General features: G+C 43.1%; 1 protein-coding gene across 3 annotated transcripts; it reads left to right on the forward strand.

The window, feature by feature from the left end:
• LOC311036443 (guanine nucleotide-binding protein G(I)/G(S)/G(O) subunit gamma-2) lies at positions 1 to 27961 on the forward strand. 3 transcript variants are annotated; one of them, XM_084045139.1, is made up of 4 exons: positions 1 to 326; positions 15168 to 15244; positions 22314 to 22433; positions 27013 to 27961. In XM_084045139.1, the coding sequence occupies exons 3-4, from the start codon at positions 22347 to 22349 to the stop codon at positions 27139 to 27141; spliced, it is 216 nt and encodes a 71-aa protein (XP_083901265.1). In that variant the 5' UTR covers positions 1 to 326; positions 15168 to 15244; positions 22314 to 22346; the 3' UTR covers positions 27142 to 27961. The 3 variants fall into 3 exon arrangements, with proteins under 3 accessions (XP_083901265.1, XP_083901266.1, XP_083901267.1); XM_084045140.1 differs by lacking the exon at positions 15168 to 15244; XM_084045141.1 differs by lacking the exons at positions 1 to 326; positions 15168 to 15244 and adding an exon at positions 17188 to 18002.
• Positions 27962 to 27986: the final 25 nt, after the last annotated feature.

The following is a 27986-nucleotide window of genomic DNA, read 5'->3' on the forward strand; positions in this document are numbered from 1 at the left end:
GAGAGAGAGAGAGAGAGAGAGAGAGAGAGAGAGAGAGAGAGAGAAGGACGGAGGTACACTGAGAGAGAGAGCTGTGAGAGTGGTGTGTGTGCATGCGTGTGTGTTTGTGTATATGTATGCATTCGCCTCACTGCCTGACTACTTCCCTGCCTGCCTGCCTGCCTGCCTGGCTGACTGAGTTTGTGTGCATGTCTGTGTAAGAGAGAAAGAGAGAGAGGGAGAAAAAGAGAGAGAGTGAACGGCTGACAAGAAACGCGTGGACACTACTCCACGAGACTGGAGGCGTGTGGTGCCGTCACTGGAAGAGAACACACGTTGAAGGAAAGGTAAGACCTGGATGTACACGCACACGTACAGTATATATACAGTGTGTGTGTGCGTGTGTGTGTGTGTGTGTCCAAATCCTGTCCGGCATTTTTGTGTTGTGGTGTTGTTGTGTTGTGTGTTTGTGTTTTTTCCATTTTTCGGGGAGGGGAAAGGAAGGGGGCGTCTGGTGTCTCGTGGGATCATAGAATCCAATACAGGGTGTGTACAAGAGGTGTGGACCTTGCTGTGCGTTTTGCATTGATCCGAGCTGTCTTATTGTTGAACTGGGTAGAATGATGCTTCTACATCATGGAATCCCCTCCTCCTTCTAGAATCAGAGGCAAAAAAGCTGATGAAATAAACGCTCTGTCTTCTGAGGCAAGCATAGCTCTGCTCTCTCCTAATCTCTAATTTCTTCTCCATCTCTCTTTCTCTCCCCATTTCTCTCTGTGTGTGTGAGAGAGAGAGCGAGGTGTAAGCAGAATGGAATCCTTCTCTCTCGTCTCGTCTCCACCACTTTCCAGAGCACTAGATGGATCTTATACAGTCATTTGGAGCCAAAGGGAATTAAGGGCATCTGTTTTGGGGGGATATTTGCATGAGTGGGGGATGAGAGATGGGGAGAAAGAGATGGAGAGAGTGAGCAGCTGGGGGGAAGGGGGAGAGAGAGAGAGAGAGAGAGAGAGAGAGATAAAGAAATTCTGGCTAGAGACAGTGGGGAACAGAGACAGCGTAGAAAATCAGAGAGGAATCCCACAAGGCTCCCATTAGTTGTTTTTATTGTCTTTTCTGGCCACTATGATACCTCTTGCCTCCGTACTGTGTGGAGGGGAAACACAATCGACCACGCAATCAAGCATCCCTGGCGAGGTTGAGTTACACTTTAAAATCCTAGTGTTCATTTAACTCTGAGAGAGTACAAATACAGATCCATTTGATGATTTTACTGTGTACTGTATTAGTCATATTGGGCAGATGGCCTCTATGAGGCTCACACATAGATACAGTCATAGATAGGTGGCAGAAAAACGGGAACAGAGCTATCCACCAAAGGAAAGTTAGACCTTCCCTCACAAAATGATTACTGGCATTATTATAAATGAAGTTATTGGAGATTCTTCTTCAGACCTCGCTTTTTCTCAAACAGCATCATAAATTAGCGATATTTCTGCAATAGAACATCAAAAGTGTCCCCCACTCCCACAAATGTATGTGCAGCATTTTGAAATGCAACCTTTTATGCACAACAGTACATCACTAATGCACGCAGTCAGTGGTGAGTCGAGCGTCACAATTACGCAAGTGCTTGGGTTGAGGCTGCTATGATGCTCGGCTGCTATGATGCTCTCGTGACGCTGTGCAGAAATGTTGAGAGCACTGTGAGAAATGGGCTGCACTGCCGAAATAGCAGGTTTTGGTGTAGGGGGGTGGGGAGAAGCGCTGCAAGGCCACAAATTGTTTCACACATGGCAACGTGGAGACTCAGACAATGCTGTGCAATATGATCGACAGACCTTGTAAACATGGAGCGCAGTGGAATGTGTTGCATATTTTTTATGAAAGTGTATTATTAATTACAGAGAGACAGACACACACACAGTCACACACACACACACACACACACACACACACACACACACACACACACACACACACACACACACACACACACACACACACACACACACACACACACACACACACACACACACACACACACACACACACAGAGAGACAGAGGTTGATTACAAAGAGAATTTGTGAGAGATGTAGAAAGCCAGGTATAGTAAAATCACAGTTAAGTCCTCAATGTTAATGTATCCACTTGTATTGAACACTCAGGATTATGCAATATAGTTAGGGAGGGAGTGTGAAAAGGAGAGAGAGTGAAGATGATGGAGGAGAGAGGAAGAATGAGTAACCAAGTCTTATTGACTACGTTGACCTCTCCACTCCCTTCTCGCCCTTCGACAGGAATCCCTCGCTTCTCCCTTCCAAGACAGACATAGAAGCCTCTCTTACACAAAAAAACGGTCTTTCTCTGCTAAAACTATCTTTGTTTGCTTGTAAAACATTGCAATCATACATGGTAAAATCTAACAAAATTGTGTGACCAAATGGAAGGTAGCCTACAAATGGATAAGATTATTTTGGCATACAAAAGATAGAGATAAACCTTTTTTACTCAGTTATCCATCAGTGATGTAGATAACTGTATAGATATGATGAGGTACAGCAAACAAGCATACTGTACATGTATCAGTAATTTGGGTCCATGTCTACACTAACACTTTAATTAACACTGTGTAGAGTGATTAGCCACATCTAGAATGTATGTTTATTACCCCAAGTGGTTTGACCCTTACACTCCATTCCGCTGGCTCTTTGTAACCTTGGTGATGAAGGAATTCTTTAAGCTCTTTGTCACAACGCACTCAGTGCAGGTTGCTCTGGTTAAAAGACCACTCAGCTACATGCCTTAGCCACATTAACCCAGGCCTCTGTATTTTTGGCATGTCGATAGGCTTAACCGTTCAATTATTTGGGAAAATCTTCAAAAACCTTTGAAAAAATTATAAGATTCCAAAATAATGTATTTAAAATGTAAAGAGACAATGTTTCAGTACAGTGCTTATGTACCAAGTAAAAGGCAGTTAAGATGTACTGTATCTTTGACAGATACATTCCTCCTGCGAGAGCTTGCCAAAACAGATACACTTTCACTCGTTCCACTCACTCTTTACCACTAGTGTTATTATCCATACTTCTCAGCGTGACTGGGTTGTGTGCTGAAACGGTGTGGAGCAGCACTCACTCCAGTAGAGTCTAAACAACTCCGGATGTTTGCAATATTGTTAAGAGCCTAGGAGCCTGGCCCTGTTATTCTTGGCCAGCTGATTGATTCCAGAGGAAAACCGTGTTTATGTCTCCACACTCCAGGCAACGGTAAATCGCACTAATTTCCCCCAGAATGTCGGTGTTAAAGCATGTACAGCAGGGTTTAACACAATCAGGAACTCAGAGCTGCGGGTATAATGGTATGGAAACTTGTGCTGACCACATTGGTCGAAACAGTTAACTATTTCAGTAAGGTTACAGTGAAACTTACAGTGAAACTCTCGCAAGAGACATTGGATAGAAACCTTTTGTATCCGCTATCCACTGTGGCTGATGGCTGACAAAATAATGTATGACGACAAACTTTAACATTTTGCCAGCCAAATACGTGTTTTAGGACAGGAAACACTTTCCAGACTGCAGTTTCTCTGATGCTGGTTTCATCGCTGCCATTGCCAAAATTCACCAGTATTTGTGGTGGTTGGTTCTATCATCCCATCCAGACCACAAAACACACATACGCGACGCGTATCCTGATTGCATTTTGAAGATTTAGAACAACTATTCTGCCAAATGCAATTCAGCACATTGTTGCATAATGCATTTGTCAGTCTAACATTTTCCATGTGATTATTTAACCCTTTAACCATTGAGGGATAAAACACGGCTTCGCACGCACGCACGCACGCACGCACGCACGCACGCACACACACACACACACACACACACACACACACACACACACACACACACACACACACACACACACACACACACACACACACACACACACACACACACACACACACACACACACACACACACACACACACACACACACACACACACACTTCACTTCAAACTGAGCCTAAACCATTTGATTTAATTCACATAATAGATGCACATTTGGGTGCCCTGGAGCCATAGGCATCCTCCCCGCTGCCTCCTTGGCTCCCATGGGATGCATCATTTACTGGGCTACTGCCCTTTCCCCGCCCCTCTCCCCCTACCATCCAACCCAAGAGTGGCAGGATGGGCAAGGCATGCTGGCTGTGACACAGATGTCTGGGCTAATCGAATAACCGTGGGTGGTGGTGGTGGGGGGAGGCAGCCAGTGGGACACTGTATAGCTCATGTCCTAATGTTCAGCTGGCCCACATGCATGAGGCGAGAAAAGGCGGATTCATAATCGGTTGTGCGCCACGTTGTGCAGCAAAAATAGCTGATTTACAAGCTCACAGTGCATCGCAGTGTGATTTGTTGTGAGCTTGTAGATCGGCTATTTTTGGTGCATGACGCCACAAGCAACCAAGTGTAAATCAGGAAAAAGGGGAGGTTGGGGGAGGGACAGGGAAAGAGATAGAGAGAAATAATCGGAAGGGCAACAAAAAGACTGTGAGGTAGTAGAGTTAGAGGGTGGCCAGAACGAGAGCATTTGTAAAAAGTGTACAAATGGACCCTTATCTGGTTACATTTGTACACTTTCAGAGTTACAAAATGGATAAATTAAAACTGTTTTGCCTTAGATCTATTATTTGATACAGTCAAGTCCTCCAAGTTTTTAAAATGATTGCTTCGTAATAAATGGAAATAAGTATCAGTAATAAATGTGATTTAGTTAATAATTACATTGCTAATTAAGGCAATAATAATCAGTGCTGATCAGTAGTTTGAGTCTTTTTTTAAAGGGTGACCATTGATTACCACAAACCATTAACTGTTTAAAATAATAATCATCAGCCGTGAAACATGGATTATTCAACTGAGATGAGCTGTTGTGGGAAAACAAAAAAAGACAAATACCCCAAAAGGGGAATACCTGCGCAAGGGTGTTTATAGACACAGTACTAGTAAGGAATGACACTCATTCATACACAATTCTCACCAAATGTATGTCCACCAAAGACGTGTTACGTGATTCTTTTCAGTTTCACTTACCCTGGTTGAAACATGATGAAACATTGTGTCACCTGTCCCAGGTGAAATATGACATCAGTGTTTCAATCGGGACAGGTGAAACATTGGTGAAACATTGTTTCACCTGTCCCACACATTGTTTCACCAATGTTTCACATGGGACAGCTGAAACACTGGTGAAACATTGTTTCACCAGCTTTTCACCTGGTCTCACCAGTGTTTCACCAGCGTTTCATCGTTTTATGTGAAACGCTGGTGAAACATCACCAGTTATATTGTTCAGAAACAATAGCTGTGGTGAAATAATAGTTAATAGTTGTGCTGAAACACTGGTGAAACAATAGCAATGGTGAAACAAAAGTTGTGGTGAAACAATGGTGAAACAATAGCTGTGGGCAGGTGAAACAATATTGTTTTCTTTGAAATTAACAAATGTGAGAAAGCTAGCAACTAATAAGGCAAACACAAATATCCCTATATAATGTCCATGTAGTGTATAACCAGCAGCTACTGCTGTAGGGTGAGTGACGTGAACCCAGAGGTCTTGTGAGGGGCCTCCAGTGACCAGAGAGACTCACTGGATGAATAGTGATGGATTGGGGTGGGGGGGATGGGGTAAGGGGGTCTCAGCTGTCGGACTCCAGAATCATTTCCCCTGACAATTAGGGCTTGACAGCATCTGGGTGTTGGCAACAGTGTAAAATCCTGAGTGTTCTTTTAACTATTAGAGAGTACAAATGTAACTATGGTTACATTTGTACTCTCTCTGAGTTACAAATTGATAAATTAACAATCAGGATTTTACTGTGTAGTGTGTATGTATGCTTGCTTGCACGAGTGCTTGCGTGCATGCGTATGTTTTAGCATGCTTTTGTCTGTGTGTGTGTATGTGGTGGCAGGCATGTCCTTTCTCATCTTCAAGGGTGGGGGGACTGGAGCTCTGTTACACATCGATAGTCAATACTATATTCTTGAACATGTTCCTCAATAAGTTCAGCAGCAGTGGGTTTCATGTGATGACTCCCAGACCTGCTGCTGCGGTCACAGTGACAAGCCACTACTGACAGTCACAACGACCTCATCTTCTTCAGTCTCTTTTCTCATCCTATCTATCCCCTGATAAGCGTTTTTATTATTGCTTTCCCCCTCCCCCACCCTCCCTACCCTTGCCTCCGTGGTGACATCGGTGACTGTGGTTCATTGTCTTATGACACGCTGACGATGGCATAGCCACACGATCAGGCCTGGAATGAGCCTCTCAGTGTCGTATACCGTGACTTTACTGACAACAAGAAGGGGAATGTTATGGTCACTCTCTCTCCATGCTGTCTGTCGGTCTGTCTCTGTGAATGCTTATGTGTATGGATGTTGTCAGGTGAAGGTCAACTTTTCAGGGGAAAAAAACTAATCATAACTAATCCAGCTCCTTGCTTCGGCCGACCTGCCTATGTGCAGGGGTACTATTGACCATATTGAACTAACACCAGCCTTTGCCTATATTAAAATTAGCAAATGGGAGGGCGGCGGGCAGTTGAACCATGGCCACGTCACTATGACTCAGACATAACCATAAACAACCCCGATACACCCATATAGGGCATATATGAAGATCTGGATGTCTAAAGACACAGATCCGACCACTATGCCCATATAAGTGACCGACTGACTTCAAACTCGGTGCACGCATCGGCAAGGAATCAAGGGAGCATTTTTGCCTATAGGCAATAGGCATATATGGATATCCAGTAGTCCAGAACCGACGATCCAACCAATATGCCCATATGAGCTTGCCAATATATGGACATATACTGATGGCATCAGGGATCTCCTCTAGTTCAGCGAATAATGGCTGCGAGTGCAACCGCAACCAATGTGCTATTGTTGTGAAGGGGAGCGAGGGGATGGTCTTCACTCAGTAGAACCAATCACGAGTCCCGAAAGCATACCCTGCTTTATTATCAATTAAAAAAATGATGGGACTATAATGAACTAAAACGCATATCATGCTTTGTGAAAGAAGACTTGAAACTAGCGGTTGAAAACATAAAAGTCTTTATGAAATGGTTTACTAAGGTAATAAAACCAAGTCTGGTCAAGTTGCCATTGACTTCAATGGAATGACAATTATTTTGCAGCCGGAGGAGGGGAATCATCATCGCCTGTTGCTGGGCCATTAATGAGAAAAAAAAGGCCTGCTGGTCTGTAATACAAAGTATAAACTAAACATAGCTTAACACCATGGCCACCATGTGAATCTGGTAATAAATATGCTTCCTCCTTCAACTCTGCAGACCTTCCTAAATGGAACTGCTGTGGCCTATTACTTCGATGCATTACACTATAGATTTGATTCACACGTTTTTCAAGAACTATCTCCATTGTTGGCTCCAGTTAGCTGTACAAGAGGGTGTCGAATTAGCCTCCTCCTCCTACATCCTCACAGAAATTCCCATATGGATCACTGTTGACATGTCAAATATTCTATATTATGTGATCTTTGCAGCCAAGTCATCTCTACAATTAGCCCCAGTTAGCTGTAAGCACTGGTCCCATTTTGCCTCCTCCCCATCCGTCCCTACAGACCCTCGCAGGTTAATCACTCTCTCTCTGAGGTCCAGATGGCTGAGCCAGGGACAGAATTTTAATTACCACGCTCTGATTTCACACCTTGGGCATTGCAGGGGACGGAAATAGTGATGGACAAAGTATATACTCAAGTATTCAAAAGTACAAATTACGAAGTGTATTTTCTTTTCAATATCAATGCATTGCTGTATTGAAATTTTGACCCCCCCCCCCCCAAAAAAAGCTGACATTTAAAAAAAAAAGCTTAAGTGGTTAATTCATAATATCTTTTTGTAAGTTTGGGTCTCAAGAGTCCCTTCCTAGAAATACAGTGGATTTGAAATGCAGTAGGCCATGGGCTTGCAAAAAATACTCAAAACATTTACTTATGTACAGTACTCAAGTAAATGTGCTTACTGACGACCACTGGACAGCAACACTCCCCCTCTCGGCCATGTTCATTTCTCTCCTCCATGGACGCGAGCCCTGAACATGGAGGTCTTGAATAATAGGGTGAGACACTGGTAGACCAGTGACAGCGGCAGCAATTGGCATTGTGTGGGCGTGCGAGTGGTAAAATAGAGAAGGTGAGAGAGAACATAGAGGATGAATGAGAACAGAACAGAGCAGAGAGGAAGAGAGAAAGAAACATAATAGAGAGAGAGACGGATGGTGGGGTTGAGCAAGAGGATGGAGAATAATGAAAGCGTGTGAGGAAGAGGGCAAATTAGGCACAAAAGGAGAAAGAGAGGGAGAGAGGGAGGGAGGGGGGGAGAGAGAGAGAGAGAGAGAGAGAGAGAGAGAGAGAGAGAGAGAGAGAGAGAGTTGGGAGAGAGCAGGAGAGTGTGTATGGGGAAAGGGGGAAGGAGGATCTTCACTCTCGACACGCTAGGAATGATATATTCCTCATCAGAATCGATCCTGCAGTGTTTAATCACCCTTTAAGTCAACAAAACACTGAAGAAAGTAGCAGCTATAATCACATCTGTTGGAAGGCCTCATCACCAAGATACACTCCCCCACCAAAACACAGTGCAGCGGGTTGGGGGGGGCTGCAGGTCTGGAGAGCACACAAAGCTCCAAAAGGTCCAGAGTCCAGGGTCCAAGGTCATAAATCTAAAATAATATAGACATTTTTCTTTGAAAAGACAGTGGGTGGTCGACCCCTACCCCATGTATTCTTTCTGGCTTCAGACAGACAACAAAAGAATGAGAGGGAGACAGTAAAAAGGGGACATAGGAAGAAAGGCCAGCTTAGGAGCTAAGGGTGTGTGGTCTTAATCGTTCAACCATCGACAGAAAGACTGTTTCTTTAGTTGCTGAAAATTAATTTAAAAAAAAAGGAGATGCACTGTGTCCAGTCAACAACAGCGATATGAAAACTATGTTCGCTTACTGTTCTAAGCTTAGATGAGAATGTGCAGGAGAAAAAATTGTAGGAGTTACCATTTGATATTCCTGCAGTCCTGTTGATTATATATTACGGCTAATCTTGCAGACTCCTACTGGGTTCCATGCCAGAGCTCAAAGGGAAATGAAAAATGTGTTATTAAAACTCCCAGGCTAGCACCAGATGAAATATAAAAAAGGCATTTACATCTCAGTCACTTAATTTCAAGATTTTTGTCAAAATCACTTGTCAAGTTCATTGTCAGTATGAACCAAAGCTGCTATGAAAATGTGTCAGAAAACTGTGTCAGAAATGTTTTGAGATCCAACCACAGCGCACAAGTTTGAGCAGTAAACTCTGGACTTCAGTAAAAAACAATAACTATAAAAGTGACGAATAAGTGACATCAGCAAAAATAAGAACAACTAAACTGTGCTTCCAGTAAGGTGGTAAGCAGGTAGGCCTACAACGAGGACAGTGAGGAGAGAGAGAATGGAGAGCGAGTGTGACAGAGGGGACCAGGTGCCTGGGGCTGGGGCAGATGAGTGAACCATTGATTGGGTAGAGCAGGATGGAGCACGCCGGGTGTCTTTTTGTCATTGCTAAACACCTGTCTGTGTTGGAACAGGAAGCAGAGGGCTTGAACACGGGAGAGAATTGGATCACTGACTATGTCCCATATTCTAGTTCTCTCAGCACACTTTAACCGCTTGAACCCTAGCATCCCTATTCTGGCGGGAACAATTGCCGAGCTCACAACTTGTCGCAACATGCCGCGTTGTGAGCTTATAGATCGTCTATTTTCGGCGAAGAGATTTGGTGTAGAGGGGGGAAAAGAGCGGCCCAAGAACAGAGCCGACCCCAGTCAAGTTTACTAGTACTGTATAGGCTTTAAGTGTTTAATTTGACGGGAAAAATAGTAGAGGGAACGTAATTGCTAATTCATCACAATAAAATAATCAATCTACTGTATCTATCTAATGCCCTGATCTTGCAGCTCTGGAATGTGCATCAATGATGAGATTTAATTAAGCCACAGCAAATAGTTATAATTTAAAGGAAAAACATGATAACTAGCAGCACAGGCTCTTCATGCATCTACATTTGTTTTGAGACATTAAAGTGGAGAGAAACAGCAAAGTGGGCATTAAGAATGAACATCATGAGCCATGGACCATAGGTTTCATCTCCTACCTGGAATTTTCACCGGGTCCCCAACATGGGGAGACAATACTTCTAACGCTCTTCCAAGATGGAACACCTGCTTGGCTAGCGGAGATATTGCACTTATGGGGTTCAGGCATACTACTACTTATAAGCCAGTATACATGTCCTACCTGGCACCAGGGTCTACATTTCTCAATGGAAAAGTAGGCAGACCACCTCCAGCCACTGTAGATGTACTATGTGTAGTTATATTGTATTAACACATTCTAACATGTGAGTGTCCGCATGTCCCCCACATATGTCTAGAACCGGCCGAGCAATCGGCTTCCAACTCGGCACGTGTGTCGCAGATGACCCGGCGGGAGTGCCTTGCTCAGTGTGAAGTCGGCTGGATCAATGAATCTCCAAAAATATCTATAAATCCACATAGTATAATATAAAAGACAGGATAAAGATTACTTACATTGGACCTGACCCTCTGCGTCTGGGCTGGTCAGGGGTGCCTAGTGTAATAGGCCACCAGTAGGTAGATAAAGTAGATCTATGTGCATTTTATCACCATTAAAAAGAGAATATAAATAGACCTAGAGACTGACCTGGCCACCTGCACTTGTACTGACCGGACGGACATAGAGAGCGCTAAAGAAATATCATTATGTAATCTATCACCAGTAGAAATGGGCATATAGTAGTCATGTAGTATGTACCCAAGTGATACAATGTTGTTGACACTGAAGTGTACTGTATACGTTTTTCTTTTTTTTCTGCCTTTAATTACATAAACATACAACCATATTGCACCCCAGGCATGTTATCTTCAAAACGAGTGCTATGTATTTGGTTGTTTCCATGATATCTGTATCTGTTGATGTCATTTCCAAATGGATCCTTACAGGTACATTTGTATACTCTCAGACTAGCGAAATTAACGATTAAGGATTTTACTTAATCTTTTTGTATGTGTCCATGTTCATCACGTTGTACTGAAGGCCCTGGCTATGTTCTATTCTATCCTGTATTGTTCTGCTTTTTCAATATGTAAAACATAGTGAAATTGCAGATTGACAGTAACTCCTATATATAGTACAGTACACTATAGTATAATAATAATGAGTAGGATTTGTCAGTTATGGTTTGTAAACACAATATTCAAAGATGGCTTTAGAAAAACGAGTCCAGAAAGCAGCTGCTCGAGTCCTTAAAGATGCTTTAAAGGGCAAGACCACTTTGGTAGAGGTTTGGGTTGTGTAGTTACCTTGCCATGATGTAACTCCAAAGGTGGGCAAGAAATAAAAAATAATTGCTCCATTGATTAGAAATTGATAATTCAAAATATGCTCCTCATTGACTTACATTGTACGGTAAAACAGCTCTCAAAGTCACTCTTTTAGCACATAAACGAACGCAAACAAAGTTGATTCAGACAATATAGAACATCACCAAACCCAGTACTGTTTTTTTTTTTTAATAAAAATGTCGACTTCCTGTTGATTTTGCCATTTTTAATAAGTAGAAAACCTGGACTGGATCTGCGGATCCGGATCTTCAAATAGTAAAATCAACAGGAAGTTGACATTTTTATTAAAAAAACAAACAGTACTGGGTTTGGTGATGCTCTATATTGTCTGAATCAGCTATGTTTGGGTTCATTTATGGGCTAAAAGAGTGACTTTGAGAGCTGTTTTACCGTACAATGTAAGTCAATGAGGAGTATATTTTGAATCATCAATTTCTAATCGATGGAGCAATTATTTTTGATTTCTTGCCCACCTTTGGAGTTACATCATGGCAAGGTAACTACACAACCCAAACCTCTACCAAAGTGGTCTTGCCCTTTAAGTGTATTTTAGATTTTTTTTTTGTTTAGAAAAATGCTTTTTCCAAAAGTTATCTTAGAGTGTTTAACAGGGTCTCTCCAGCTCTTTAGTTAACAGAAAATACATTTTCAGGCTAGGATACCAATTTCATCCATTCAGGAGAGAGAACTCATACAGGACAGAGGATAAACGAGTGAAATTGGAAGTGATGAAACAAAAATAAATAAATAAATAATAATAAAAATGAACAGACCAAATTGGAACTGTAAACTCGTCACTATAAACTTGAAGCTGATAAATGGGTTCCCTCTCATTATGAAATTGGTGTCCTACCTAAAAAAATATTTTGTGTTTACTAAAGTGCTGGAGAGATGGGGATACCCTCGTTTACTCAAACACTACAGTAATGATTACCATCAGAATATACAGACCACAACATATTACTTGCACCACCTATAATAAGACCAAGAAAATTGATCATATCATTCCAGTTCTCAGATCTTTACATTGGCTTCCTGTCTGTCAAATCATTTATTTCAAAATACGACTGTTGGTTTATAAAGTATTGAATGGTTTTAGGGCCAAAATAACAATTCTGGTATGACTATCACCATGGTAAAGATGCCAAATGTAAGTGGTCATGCAGGCTTAAAGTATCTGCCCACCAGCATGGAGTCTAGGGGTTTGAATCCACTATGATGCACCTGATTTGGCCGAGCATCTTTATGAATAAAATTTGCCGTGTTCAGGAGAGGGAAGCAGGGCAGGGAGGGTGATCTTTGTCGCTGCACGTATTCCTACCCTAGTAGTACGTGCAGCGAAGGAGTCCTATGGGCTGGGACAGCGCCTGTCAGCTGATCATTTTGAACAGGATGAGTAGGATGGAGGCACTATGCTCTCCTGGTGGGGCTCCTCACAGGTGAGCCAGTAGGGTACGACAGCAGCAATTCTGGTATGTTATGAACCATCCAGACCTCTCAGGTCATCTGGGACAGGTTAGCTTTCTGTCCCCAGAATCTAAACTAAAATGTGGTGATGCAGCATTCAGTTTTTAATGCACCACATATCTGGAGCAAACTCCCACTATACTGCAGGTCTGCTACAACTCTGTTCTTCACACTTTAGACATTTCTGTTTGCCACTGCCTTTTATTGAGGCAGTGGCAGTTATTTTGATTCACTTCTTGTGCAGCACTGCAAATAGTATTTCTATCTGTTTATTCTAGCTTATTCTTATTTTCTATTCCCTTTACTCCGTCTTAATGCTCTTAATGTTTTGTGTAAAGCACTCTGAATTGCCTTGTTGTTTAAAAGTGCTATACAAATAAACTTCCCATGCCTTACTGCTTAAGGTTCGATGCCCAGAAATGTCCCAAACAACGAAAATACAGATCCAGATGCATCCCATGCATGCACCCCATGCTTCTAGTGGGTCATAACAGAAGTAAAAATATGTGTTGTACCTTTATGCTCTAAAGAAAGGGGCTTCTTAATTTATTTTTCTGTCGAAAGCCAAAATGACAAATACTAAATCCCTCTCTCCCTGGAACCCAACGTTATGATAATATTTACATGACTGTCATGGCGACAGAAGACCCACCAGACATTAGAAGGTGTGATAGTGTTTGATACCAACCCAAATTAGTCTGGAGAGCTAAAGCCTGATTTATACTTCATCGTATGATGATGTTGCGTGCCAAAGATAGTCGATCTACAAGTTCACAATGCGTTACAATGCGACACCACTTTGCATTCCCTGCATCGCTGCAATATTCTGGCTCAGGACCCCACTGCTGTTCTTTGGCTGCTGTGAGGTTGTGTTAACGGATGCTTTAACGTTGCACGGTGCAATGATTTACAATAGTGGAATCCCCTTCCTCTGCAGATCTGCTATAAGCAGATCTCTCTCGTCTCTCTCTCCAATTACACACACTTGATGGCTCTCTTCAAAGTTGTTCAGTTGGTTGCAGGACTGTGGCATCAGCAAACGACCATTTTTTAAAACACTATTCAATGTGCGATAGGATCATGCAGTGGAGATATGTTTTTGTTGTCAAGAAGGGCCTAATTGGTTTGAAATTGAGCAGATTGAAATTTACTGCATTTGTCACCTTCTTGACGTGTTTTTTGAAAGTCAGGTTTGGATCCAATATGACCCCTAGGTATTTGAATTCTGAGACCAATTCCAATTCTTCCCCCTCCAGAAACACCTTGGACCTGCTCTCTTCACTAACAGTTTTCTTTACGTTTAACATTAAACATGTGTCCAGACTTGAACCTTGTTTAAAGCACATGTGAAACTAGATGATATTATCTCAAAGTTGTTACTATGTATAAAGATGACTGCATCATCAGCATACATTTGTACATTAAACTTGGGACAGACATCAGGCAGATCATTTATGTATAATGAAAACAGTAAGGGCCCAAGGATCAATCCCTGTGGGACACCAACATGATTATCTAAGTAAGGGGATCTGACACCGTCGACCATTACACACCGTTTTCTGTTTGTTAAATAGTTTTGAAACCATTGTATTGCTTCCATTTAAAAAATGTAATATGACAGTTTTATTGGAGGACGTCATGGTTGACAGTGTCAAATGTCCTCTTCAGATCAAGAAACAGCACCCACACATGGGTTCCCATTCAACAAAGATTTCACATTTTCAATAAGGACACAGTTTGCAGTCTCAGTGGAATGACTGTGTGTGTGTGTGTGTGTGTGTGTGTGTGTGTGTGTGTGTGTGTGTGTGTGTGTGTGTGTGTGTGTGTGTGTGTGTGTGTGGTGGGGGATGATTCATTCTCAGCAGCTGCATTATCACAAGATGCACAGCACACCGTTATCACAAGATGCACGCCACGTAAGCCATAGAGTACACACAGTACCACTTCTACACTTTCATGTGATATTAGATACTTGGGATGGCACACTGGTTCCTCTTCAGTACATTTTTTGGTTTATGTTCATCACAGGGCTCCAAATCCTTTGCGTACATATTGTAAGAGAGAGCTGTGACATTCTGACACCCAGTGATCAGAAAAGAGAGGCTACGCAGGCCTCACTGTAATTTAACTGGAATGCAGGAATGGAAGCTTACAGAGCTTGTGTCTGTGTTCTCAACGGTCCGCCCTCTGCTTCTCTGTCTCTCTCTCTCCGTTTTCCAGAGAGCGGGGAGGACTCAAAGTGCTGAGTGAACTGCAGGCAGACACCAGGGCAGAGTGCGGGGGAGTGAGCAGACAAGGTAAGTCAAGACAGAGAGAGGAGTGGGCTGTGCATGGAAGCATGCGCCATACTGAATAAAGCACAGAGGATGAGAGCAGATACTGTACATGCAAGTATCAGCTAGTTTCTCACAGCGATACTGCATGACATAGTGTTCGATTTTGCACGTTTACAACAGTGAAAACACGTGAAAATGTGCGTCTACTTTTCCTGATAAACAGCCTGCCTGGAATGTGCAGGGAAATTGTGCAGTGGGTGAGATATGGCTATCTGACCGCTCAAGAAGATGTCAGACGCATCATGACAGTTTCCACAAAGTTGTTGACAGCTGACACAGATAAGACTTGCTTCCATCTGAATGGATTATTTATCAGCGGCTGTTAGAATGTCATAGTTATCAGCATGTTGACACCATGCGCAACATCTCAGGATGGTATTTTGGGCAGCTGTTGGATAGGACAGGAAGCATGTGAGGTTTCATTGACGCAGTAACAGATAGTAGAGTAGCAGATTTGCTCGTCTTCAGGGTGAAAATCCACCCTAAAACAGAATTCACAATTTCACATCCATTATTAACATGTTCTCGGTTTAGACCCGATTTGTAAAGATAGAAAAGGCTCCCTGCAAGGTGGTAGCAAGATAAGTCTGTTCATAGTTTATTCTGGTATTACTGTAGTTGCTACTGGGGTTATAACTGTGTTCCCTGGGGTCCACACAAAAACATGAAGCAAAGGACATGCACAACAATGCATCCTCACACCCGTTTAAAGATGGAAAATGTCACCAAGTGGCATTTCCCGAGCTCCATTGATAATTAATAGGAAAATAACGTTGTGGATATGTCAACGGTCTCCCAAAATGTTATCAGCTGACCTAAAGGACAAATAACTGAAAATATATTTTTCAGTTTGGCAAATTGTCGTTTAACCACACCCACCTTCTCTTGAAGGGAATAAGGCACAGTATGCTACTAGTTGGAAACATGAGCACTTAAACCTCGTCCTGTTAATTCTGCATAAATTACAATTAAGACTACTTTGACACAGTGGCTGATTATTTTCTGTAAAGAGTGAAGGCCTACTTTCTACTGTAGACAACCCAGAAACCTTAAACAGAGACATTCATCCCTATCAATAGTCTGGTGATCTCCCATGAGGACGGCAAACCTTGATTATATTATGACCTCATTACGAAACAAGTTAAAGAGCGTAATTTCAGCTTGGGGTTATCAATGATGCCCTTGTAGTTAGTCTCTGCCCTATTTCAATGCGGAACTAAACCTAAAACCTCCACACAAAAATCACAAGGCATACTTACACACACACCCATTCAAGCCACACATTTAGTTCCAAAGGGAATACACAGTGGCAAAGTTTAACACTTAACAGGCTATTAAGGGAACATTGACATATGGCTTCCACAGAGGGGCACCAGATTATAACTCTCTCACCCCATTCAAATATCAATACATTGGGGTCCAGCAATCTGCTGGGAGGAATGATCAGTCCCAATTCCCAAACCCCCGGAGGTTAGGTATATGAATTCATTCCAGCTGGTGTATTGTCTCTCTATACATGTGGTTCTGGATGGAATCCTACCTTCTCCATTTTGTCATATGCCCGCTTACAGCAGCCCACCCAAAAATACTTGGTTTTGTTTTTAGCTTTTTGACAGATGTTGATGCTTTTAAATTACCTGCCAAAAACGTTCATAAACGTTTTTGAGAATGTAGCTATTGCCTGGAAAAAACCCAAAAATAAAGAAACATTTTTGGCAAAAAAAATGTTTCTTTATTTTTTGGGTTTTTCTGTTTTTCCGTTCGTCACAAAGAACCAGGAGATATCATTTTCCAAAAAGTTGCTGCTCCATTCACTTCAATGTTAAAAAACGGACAAAAAAATAAAAAAAAATCTAAGTACTAGCTTAGAAAACACTGGCAGAGGCTACAGGCTGTTCTAGAGAAACTCTGGCAGTTTAAGAGTTAAATGGACACCAACAACAATAACTGGCACTGATCGGTGTCTTTTTAAAAACCCATCTAGATGCCACAGTGTCCCATAAGGTGAAGGAGTCTTGACAGTGAGAACATGCAGGCCCCCTGAGTGCAGTGTCTCAAAACATGATGTTTATGTTACACTATTAAGAGAGTAGCCAGCTTATAGTGCTCATAAATCCACAACAGCATATTCACAATATGGCTTTGGATTATGTACTGTAAAGGTCTATTAACTGTCATTCAAAAACACTTCATGTCTATGTTCCCCCCATTATTCAGAACAACTGTTGCAAAACTTGCAATGTTCCTTTGCATGGAAAATGTTTACTCTTAAATCATGAAGGGAATCTTACAGTAGGTATCCAGTGTGCAGCCAGGCCAGTAAATAACCAGTTACTTAAAACAAAGAAAAATGGAGAGGAGACCAAAGATTTTCCTGTATGTCCTTGTATGTTTGCAATAAACAATAACACGACTGCTGCCCATCTGAGATTGTTGGAAGAGCGCTAAGTTGAACACAAAATATTTTTAAAATAGTGCAAATGTCTGTCAATTTGAGTAGGTCACATTTGGCATATTTTTTCTCTCAATTTTGTCATTATGTCAATTATGTGGCAACACATTTCTGTGTTGCCACTGCTGTTGTACTCCACTGGCTAACCTGTGAGGAGCCCCACCAGGAGAACGTAGTGCCTCCATCCTACTCATCCCGTTCAAAATGATCAGCTGACAGGCGCTGTCCCAGCCCGCATAGGACTCCTTCACTGCACGAACAACTAGGGTAGGAATACGTGCAGCGACAAAGATCACCCTCCCTGCCCTGCTTCCCTCTCCTGAACACGGCAAATTTTATTCATATAGATGCTTGCCTTGGCCAAATCAGGTGCATCATAGTGGATTCAAACCCCTAGACATGATGGTGGGCAGATACTTTACCCCTGCACCACCACTTACATTTGGCATCTTTACCATGGTGGAAGACACCATGGTGTCCAAACACTGCTTTGGTAAAATCAGGGAACTCTGCTATTTGGCTGTGGCAGATGCAAGTAAAAGATCGGCTCCAGCATCTCCTTCAAAGTGTACAGATCAGAAGCATCCAAACAAGTTAAACTGAGCTGACAGCACACAAGCAACAAAGGCTGCAACACCATGTTTGTAGTCTGAGAAAATCAGCTGCAATAGTTTCTCAGGGGAAATGAGGGATTTCAGGTTTAAATATTAGGTGAGATGGAAAGAGCAGGGGTATTATACATACACCGTAAAATCCTTCTGTGTTTATTTATCTCTGAGAGTGTACAAATGTAATCTGAGTTCCCAGAAGTTTTCGCCGGCTCGGCGAGGAACTTCTGGGCCAGAGCCCTGGGATTTGTGGGCGGGATGTTATTTACGCTCTGAATCTGAGCGGACACGCCTCTTACCGGTCTGAGAGCTGTGCAACTCGTCTAAAAAGTCAGACGAGAGGCAAACAGCAGTACACAACAATGGCGGCCGAAATTTCTCAAGGGGAAATTGCTTCCCGTCGATCCTATTTAGATGCAACACCCACTGCATGTGGATCCCGCCCCCTTTTCTTCATTGGCTGTTGATTTGAATCACAACGCAGTGGCCGCGCCCCCGCCGTCCAAACTCCGAGGCAATGCCTCCCAGACTAGTACAAATGGAACCAAATTATACTAATTTGTACGCTCTTGGAGTTACAAATGGCTAAATTAAAACTAAGGAGTTTAGTGTGTACCCACATTTAGAGTAAGAGGTGATGGGTTGGGTTGTGGTGGAGTGGTGTTGGTTTAACCACTTGAACCCTGGCATAACTATTCTTGGCATGTCATAATATGTGAACATGCAGTGAAAATAGCAGATATAAAATCTTGTAGATCAGCTATTTTCTGCAAAGATTTGCTGTAGAGGGGAAAAAGAAGTTGTTTGAGGATAGAGCCCCCACCCATTCAATGCAGAATAGTATATGGCTTAAATGGTTATGGCTGTTAAGAATTAGGTAACTTGTATGTAACTTACAGATTCAGCAACTGCATTAAAATTACTTGACAGTGATCATCTTGAACATACATGCAATACTTTAGCAATTATGATATCAACATCAGCTTCCAATAACGAATTCAATAACTACCGTAATTTTCGCACTATAAGCCGCACCTGAATATAAGCCGCAGCAGCTAAATTGAATGATTTGTACATATGTAAGCCGCACTGGACTATAAACCGCAGGTGTAAAATCCCTAGATTTAGGAGGTCCCCTAGTGGCCGTTAGCTATAAAAATCCATAGATAAGCCGCACCGTTATATAAGCCGCAGGGTCGAAAAATGGGAAAAAGTCGCGGCTTATAGTCCGAAATTTACGGTAATACATTTAGCTGTGGCTGGCCTATAGTTACTATACTAAACCAGCCTGATTCGCTACGTTCGGCTGACTTTTTTCTCTCTCTTCGCTTCTCAGTCTGGAATGCCTCCTATCTCCAAGGGAGGCGGGACATGGCAAACGTTTCGAGTCGTGCCGTGGCTTCTGATTGGTCTGTGGCGCGGGGCGGGACAAAAAAAACTGTGTGATCGTTGTGATTCGTCATTCGTTTGAACAACGTCCAATGAGCAACGACGTTGCCTAACGTAACATACTAGAAGTTCGGGCCGCGTCGTTCACTTTGCAGTGCCACCTTACAGGCACCTCACAGTGTGAGAGAGAGTTTTGTGCTCTCCTAAATCCACGGCAGGCTTTGAAAGTACCCACTTCAGAAAGAGGTGACGTGCATCACCTCTCCAATGACCAAAACCCACTTTGTGATTACTCAGACCTGGTATGGCAGACCTGTGGGGAGTGTGCAGTGGTGTACAATGTGAAAAGATAGTTGAAATCGCAGGAGATGAAGTTAGCAGTTTATTTGTGTAAAGGGTCGTCGTTGTGATTCGTCATTCGTTTGAACAACGTCCAATGAGCAACGACGTTGCCTAACGTAACATATGTAGTTCCAGTGTAGTTCTGCAAAACGAGTCAATGGGGTGCATTCCAGACTGAGAAGCGAAGAGAGAAAAAAAAGTCCGCCGAACGTAGCGAAGCAGGCTGGATACCAGGCTATATAGTTACCCCAATAGGTCTACTGTATCGAGATAAAATAGTCTTAACAACCAAGTGTAGTATCTGCTCTATCAGCTACACAGTAAAATCTGTTAACTTCACTTTTACCAATCTGTATGGTAGAGTATGTTAATACAATATAACGTATACAATTGGGGCTTGTTGTAGTTTGTCTCCCTGCTCTTCTATTGAGACATTTGGATCGTGTCAAGAAAGGTCATGTTTCACCAAGACACAAATTTTGACCTGATGGTCAAGATTAAATGTATCCCCTGACCAAGCAGGCAGGCTCTATTAGCTCAATGGTACAAATTTCAGCACCTGCGCAGGAAACCAGGTTCAAATCCAGGGTAGAAGAGGAAAGTTAGATGGGCAGCCACTGGCTCCATGCAGCGCCATCAGTTTGAGAGCGCTGCATGGACAGGTGTGCCTCCGCGGGCCATCAATATTTATGGACTAGTGCCTTGCTGAGATCAGTCTTTACCACATACTGACTCATACCACGGTGCATACGGACGAGTGGTGGGAGGGCGCACAGAGGATTGATCACCAAGGAAGATCCTGTTTTAGAGAGCTGCTGGTTGTTCCGTTTCATCAAAGAGGTTATAAAACATTGTCACATGATTCCTCTCAGGGCAGGACATTTAACAACTGTTGTTTGCTGGTTAGTGTCTGGTGCATTTAAAACGTCACTAAAAGGTGAACGATGCACTAGTTCACCAGCCACATAGAGTAAAACACAATCTCCAAATGATGGTTTATTACCATACCAGCCACAACCAAAAGTGACCACTTTTTCCTGGTGGCTGCTGTTGATTTCACACTCTGAATATCATTGCTGTTATTTCACCAGACCAGCCTTCACTTAAGCTATGTAATGTAACCTATATTAAAAATGATAACATCCAACATCGCATTTGCCGGTATAATGGATACATCAGCATCCTCTAATAAGTCTATTATTGCTCCAAAGCAATCATTACACAGTGAATGATGAGTGAGCTGCAGAGTTGCAATAAGAGTTCTACTGACACCTTAAAAGAGTAGTTCGCCCACAAAATGACTTATTTTCTATCAATTACACACCCCATGAAGCCTTGAATCCATGGAGATTTTGTTTTTGTCACATTCCTAAGCCAATCATTTGATGACCGGCGGAGTCTCTGGTAGGAGACTCAAAGAGTCTCCAACTCTCCATTGAGTCTGCCGGTCATCAAATTATTGGCTCAGGGATGCGACAAAAACAAAAAATGAAGATCGGCTTTTTTCAGTGTGTGACACTGGCACACAACAAAGTATAAACCATCCTTAAGCAGAGGCCGATATCTTTGCCAGAAAAGGTCAATGAGAGAGAACCAACTATGAACTTGTGGTATTCCAAATATCACTACAGTTGACACAAAGCATGCTTTTTTCTTACACAAGTTTTAAATACAGTAATGGAAAAAAAAAATCCTATACTAAAATCAATGTTCCTGGTATACATGTTTTATAAATAGTAAACAGTTTTTATTTTTCTTCAGTAAAATGAATGTTCCATAATGCATGTTTTAAATTTAGTAATGGACAAAGCAACGGCCCTCAGCCTCCTTTCCTACTCTGTCTCCTTCCCCCCTCACTGTCGCACGCTGCCTAGCAACTGACACCGTAAATAATATGCCTCTGAGTGTCTGTGGTTTGTGAGACTATATGTATGTGTGTGTGTGTGTGTGTGTGTGTGTGTGTGTGTGTGTGTGTGTGTGTGTGTGTGTGTGTGTGTGTGTGTGTGTGTGTGTGTGTGTGTGTGTGTGTGTGAGAGAGTGTGTGTGAGAGAAAGAGAAATGGCTATGGTGTTTGTGTACACGCACATGTATGCGTGGGTGTGCATGTAATAATGAACACAGTATTTGTTTCTAACATTCCTGTTTGTGTGCTTGTCATGACACAGTGCTTCTGCATCAATGGATAATTGTCCCTGCATTTGAAATATTTGCAATATTGACATTTCTTTCTCTCTTACAGGTACTCAACAACAATACCTAATTGACTAGGCCCATGGCGAGCAATAACACAGCCAGCATTGCACAGGCCAGGAAACTGGTAGAGCAGCTGAAGATGGAAGCCAACATTGACAGGATAAAAGTGAGCTTTGTTATTATCACAAATAAAGTTCATTCTTTATATGGGAATTGTTTATTTGGTGCTTTAGTTTCTAGGTTACTGTTGTTTTGTAAACCATTGTGTTACATTGTGATGTAACTTGTTGTGAGCCTGGAGATCTTCTATTTTCAAAGCATTTGGAAAATTGTTTCAAAATGTTTGCCTGTAATGACATGTCCAAAATAGGGATATCAGCCTTTAAGTATACATACTGTATGTATTTTCTTTCTTTCGTGAAAATTGCCCTTTATTTAGTCGAGTTGATTTGAGCTGAATTGTGATAGATTTTAACTTAAAGGGACACTATAACGATTTTCAACATGATCTCTAAACGGTATTTGTTGTGGGGCTAATGTGTCATAAAACTGAGCAGTCTTCTGTAATATAAGGGTGGATCCAGGCCCAGCCAGAAGGAATCTGGGCCCACCCAGATTGACAGCTTTCCCCACCGTATGAGACCCATGATCATTTTGGATTCCACCGGGCACTGTATCATCACGTTCCGGCCGCGACATGGGAGCTACACATAATTCCACCAGACGTGTTTCAGACACGGCATCAGAAGCAGCGGGCGTTCCACTAAAATACGCACCTGGTTTATTAGTTTTCTTTGTGTGCAACTTACAGAAAGCAGCCAAATAGACAGTGAAAAGATTGTCAAACTGACATCACCGGTCATTACTAATTATAGCCCGATATCTAAGCTTTAAGACTCAGGCGCACACAGATTTTTCCAGGTCCAAAGACACTTGCTTAGACACTTGCTGTATCCGCCACTGTCTGACACACCACCAACGTTGTGCTGAAAGGTTCACCCCAGTGATGATCACTGAGGTCAAATCAGTGATAGTGTAAAAGCGTACTTTTTGGTTTTAGCAAGAAGATACATCACTTTACAAGCCTTCTTACCCCGCATAGGGAAGCAAACTGGAAAATAAAAGAACACACATTTAGTTCCTGAACTGTTTATATGTCAAAGTGAATAATTCAAAGTTAGTGTTTGTCCATCCGGCTCCCACTGACTTGCATTCCATCAAACTTTTGGCTCCCAGTGCAGAGGACGAAGGCTTATGCCTAATTTATGCTCCGTCGCATAATGCTGTCACATGCCGAAAATAGCGGACCTACAAGCTCACAACACGTCACATCCGTGACGCCTTCTGAGCTTGTAGGTCAGTTATTTTCGGGGCGATACCATCGTGCATCTACAGTACAAATACGAATGTGCACTTTCACATGTACTGTATAATATTGTACTGTACGACAGGGCGGCACGTTGCAATATACATTCTTTTTTAGCCGATACCATCAGAGGCTGTGACAGCGTCCTTGTTTGCTGTGTTTATAACTATCTTTAATATTGAAAATATGAATCAGGTTGATGTAATGGCGGCCATAGACTGAATTGGGTGTGTCAGGCCAATGCTTGCCAAGAAATGGGTCATGGGCATAGTAGGAAACAGACAGAGAATGATATCTGTCAATATGGATTGTAGTGTAAATAGCCTATTGTTGTTTCTATTGGTCAAATTCACTGAAATTCACTTCAGCGTGATAGCGTTTCTATTCTGGGTCAACATTCTGTGAAAAAAAGATCTCCAAGCTCCCATTGCGTCGTGTTGCAATGCTTTGCGAGCTTGCAGATCAGCTATTTTACATTGGTGAAGAGGGAAAAAAGGAGGAGACCATGTTGACCTGGGTAGGGGGACCCTGGTCAAGTATATGTTTATATTGTACTAGAGTTTCGGGGGGCTACGCCCCCCTCAACCCCAGCCGCGCACGGGGCCCAGCCGTGTGTATATTGGGGGACCCAAATCGCCGGAGTGAAACTGTGGAAATTTTTTTTTGAAAAAGGAAAAAATTTGAAGAAATAATATTTGTTATGTGTCAGGGGGTCCACAGGGGGTCCGCGGACCCCCTGATGGTCCACTGACCCCCTGTGGAGTGTTGGGACGCGCGGGGACACCCCTGGAACATTGCGGACCATTTTGGTGTTTTTTTTTCTTTTCATGAAGGTGGTTGCTTGTTTCTGGCGCAGGCTGTGCAAACCTGGCAACCCAGCGCATGCTGCCGCACGTTTAAGTGGCGTAGCGTCATGAGGGTCAGTGGGGCCGTGGCTCGGTCAGTGAAGACCCTGTAGTGCGGATGATATGTGGCATAGAGGGGCAGATTGTAAATCCACAGAGGAAACATCCGTGGGCTACCATTGGTTCAGCGATGTGTGCGGTCGCCCTGCGGCCCCTCCTCCTCCACCAATGTGCAGTATTGAGAGCCCTGACGTCACAACAATTGGAGCGATGGGCACTGCACTGTGGTTGGTTAGGGTACACCTAGGGGCCAGGTAGAACCCAGTTAAAGCCTGCATGGGCAAATCCAGTTAGGACCCGCCTTGGTCCCACATAAACATGGCTAGTTGGGGCCCACCTAAGGGCCAGGTAGAAGCTACTTCTAGCCTGCATGGGCATGGCAGTTGGGACTGAAGTGGATGCCGCTGACATTGCTGACATGGGGTCCATATGGTTTAGCCCACCTTGAAACCATATGGGAACTACGCTGGCATGCTGGCTGTAATGCAAACGCTGCATCATACCTGCAGTGTGTAGTTTGATGTTGTGTGTGTAGCAGATATACCTGCAGTGTGTAGATCAATGTCCATAGGAAAGTCAATGCCCAGCAGTGTTTTTTTTCCCCAGCAGAGTTTCTAGTGTCTCTGTGTCTCTCTGGAAGAGGTTGCACATGAACTCTGCAGCCGCACTGAGGCGCTCCAACACAAACACTCTGACATTAAGCTGCTTCACACAACAAACATCAGCACCACGCTGCTGTTTGTCCAAAAGACACAATATCTCCTCTCCCACCAACGTCATGTGTTCATTTATCGACAGCCGTACAGAGTCCTTTTGACACATTTTACGTCGTTTATCCAGCTCTCACTGACTCTCCACATCGGGCAGTTATTTTGCTGCGATCAAGTCAACGATGTGAGAGATTAGCTATCACAGACGGACGGACAGGGGGTGAAACATAGTGTTGCGCCATGCCTTTCGGCCTGGCGGAGACAATAAAAAACCGAAAGTAAAGGAAATGGCCATTTCTGCAACAGAAGTAGTCAATAAACTATGCTATGAAAACATGGGCCACATTGGCAAAGAATGTAAGAAAGAGGCAATCATGTAGAAAATAGCCGATCTCCAAGCTTACAAAGCCTCAGAACGTGAGGCGTTTCGAGCTTGTAGATCGGCTATTTTCACAATATTTACTTGTGGAACGGAGTCAAACAGAATGGGGGGGTCCCAGATCAAGTACGTGTATTTGGGGGGGGGGGGGGGGGGGGGGCGGCGTGAAAGGGTTGATAAACACTGCTCTAATCGGAGCGAAATTATCTGAAATTACTACATGACCATAATGCAGCCTAACATCTGTTGCACGGGGCGGTCCTGCCATTACGTTAGTTACTGTAGTTGCTGTGGAGCGACATAGTTCTCCAGAAGACACACACAAACATACACCATCTACAATGGACGAACTGAGCAGCAATATAGACATTCACCACACGAACGTGCATTGTTGACAAAGTGATTGCACAGCCGCTGCAGGCATGACAACCAGGTTAGCGTTAGCGACATGGCAGCTATCACAGCGCCCTGTCCGTCGTGCTGCAACTGCCTGTGATGGCTACAGCAGTAACAGCAAGCTGTCTGCGATGCCATTGTCTGGAGACTGCTCTTAGCGTGACACGACCAATGAGAGTGAGCGCTGTAGTTGTTGCTAAGATACGGTGGCGTCTCTGCCCCATAGCTTGTAGATCTCTCACACATGATTGGCGTAGGCTGCGTTGCCAGGTCTGACTTTGTGTCTAAGCAATGGTCGGCTGATTTTGGCGCGCCTTTGGGCTCGTTTGCATTGTGCGCACGGCAGCGCTTGTTTAGCGTACGTCAGCGCGACGTGGCAACGGACGTGGCAACGTGAAAGGTGATTGGCTGGTGAAAAGAAACACCCGACGTTACACCAGAAATGGTGCCTGGAGAAAATGGTGACCAAAAAAAAAGTTTGGAAAAAAAGGAAAAAACCCCCGCAGCGGCTGCGTGCTGTTGTGGTGATGAGGTCGTGCGCACGGTAAACGGTACGAAGCTGCCTCCCCTTCCGTTTTGTCCGACATTTGGTGAGTAGAATTAATTATGTTGCGCGGTGGAAAAGGTGTATTGAGCAGTGAGATGTCCCCTACGCGAGGCGTAAATTCAGCGCGGCCGGCGTGGCGAGTCAGTTGGCGACATGTGGTCTGGCGGTGCGTTGTTTAGTCGATAACAGAGCTGTGGGGTGTGGACACCGAGGGTGCGGAAGTTGGTCGCCATTTATATAGTTAGATATATTAAATTAATCCATTGTGTCTGTGTGTGTGTGTGTGTGTGTGTGTGTGTGTGTGTGTGTGTGTGTGTGTGTGTGTGTGTGTGTGTGTGTGTGTGTGTGTGTGTGTGTGTGTGTGTGTGTGTCTGTGTGTGTGGGTGTGTTTTTGTGTGTGTGTGTGTGTGTGTGTGTGTGTGTGTGTGTACACTCACCTCAGGTTTCAAAGGCAGCGGCAGACTTGATGTCGTACTGTGAAGCCCACGCTAAGGAAGACCCGCTGTTATCACCGGTGCCGGCGTCGGAGAACCCGTTCAGAGAGAAGAAGTTCTTCTGTGCCATCCTGTAAAAAATGCAGCATGGCCCTTCAGCAATCTGCTCAATGTGGGACTTGAACATGAACGTTCAAAAAAAACTTAGAAAATCTAGCGGGGGGAGGGCACGGCGATTAGCCCACCTCTCTACCTTCCCTCGAATGGCACCTAAAGAGTGCAATTTAAAACCACAGAGTTAAAATGTAACCAATTAAAGGGGTTGTGATAGCTTTTTTGACGGGTGTGCAGCATGTTGAAGGGGTCTGTGCTTTTTAGATGACACAAAAGGGATTAATAAGAAGGTAGGATGATAACCCAGAGATGTGATGGACAACCAATCAACCGAGTCTTCAGGTTGTGATGTGTACAAAACATGACAAAAGAAAAATCTAAAAAGAAAAAAACATGAATAATATTTTGTGATTCTTTTTCAACTTCCAAATGTTTTTGTTTAAATGGTTTGCTGGTGGTGTTGTGCTCTGTAGGATGGTAGACACAAATTAAGTCTGATATTAGACACCACCTGACTATTGGAATGTTTTTATTTTCTTAAGTTGTTGTTTTCTTTTCTTCTTTACCTATTACTTAGATAGCTTTCTATAACTGTATGTGATAACTGAAACAGCTGTGTTATTATTATTTTTTACACCAACAAATTTAGTGTAAGCTTTTTTAATGGGAAGTTTGAAACATTAGATTCTGTAATACTCTTTACAAAAACACCTTTCTGAAAAATATGTCTGTGTATCAAACAAACTATCTGGCAAAAATGTGACAGTTTGTCTCCTTCAGACACAAACCCTCTTTCTACTATTTGTATAAAATGACTAGCAAGTAAACTGTGCTGTGCTGTGAGTTCTGGATGTTTGTGTTTGTATCA

This window comes from Gymnoscopelus microlampas, assembly GCF_963454915.1.
Source record: "Gymnoscopelus microlampas genome assembly, chromosome: 20".
NCBI classification, from domain to species: domain Eukaryota; kingdom Metazoa; phylum Chordata; class Actinopteri; order Myctophiformes; family Myctophidae; genus Gymnoscopelus; species Gymnoscopelus microlampas.

Bases quoted from the DNA above. Each gene is read 5' to 3' on its own strand.
- LOC311036443 (XM_084045139.1), top strand. From the start codon at position 22,347: ATGGCGAGCAATAACACAGCCAGCATTGCACAGGCCAGGAAACTGGTA. The intron at 22,434-27,012 runs GTGAGCTTTGTT...CACTCACCTCAG, and splicing joins CCAACATTGACAGGATAAAA to GTTTCAAAGGCAGCGGCAGA.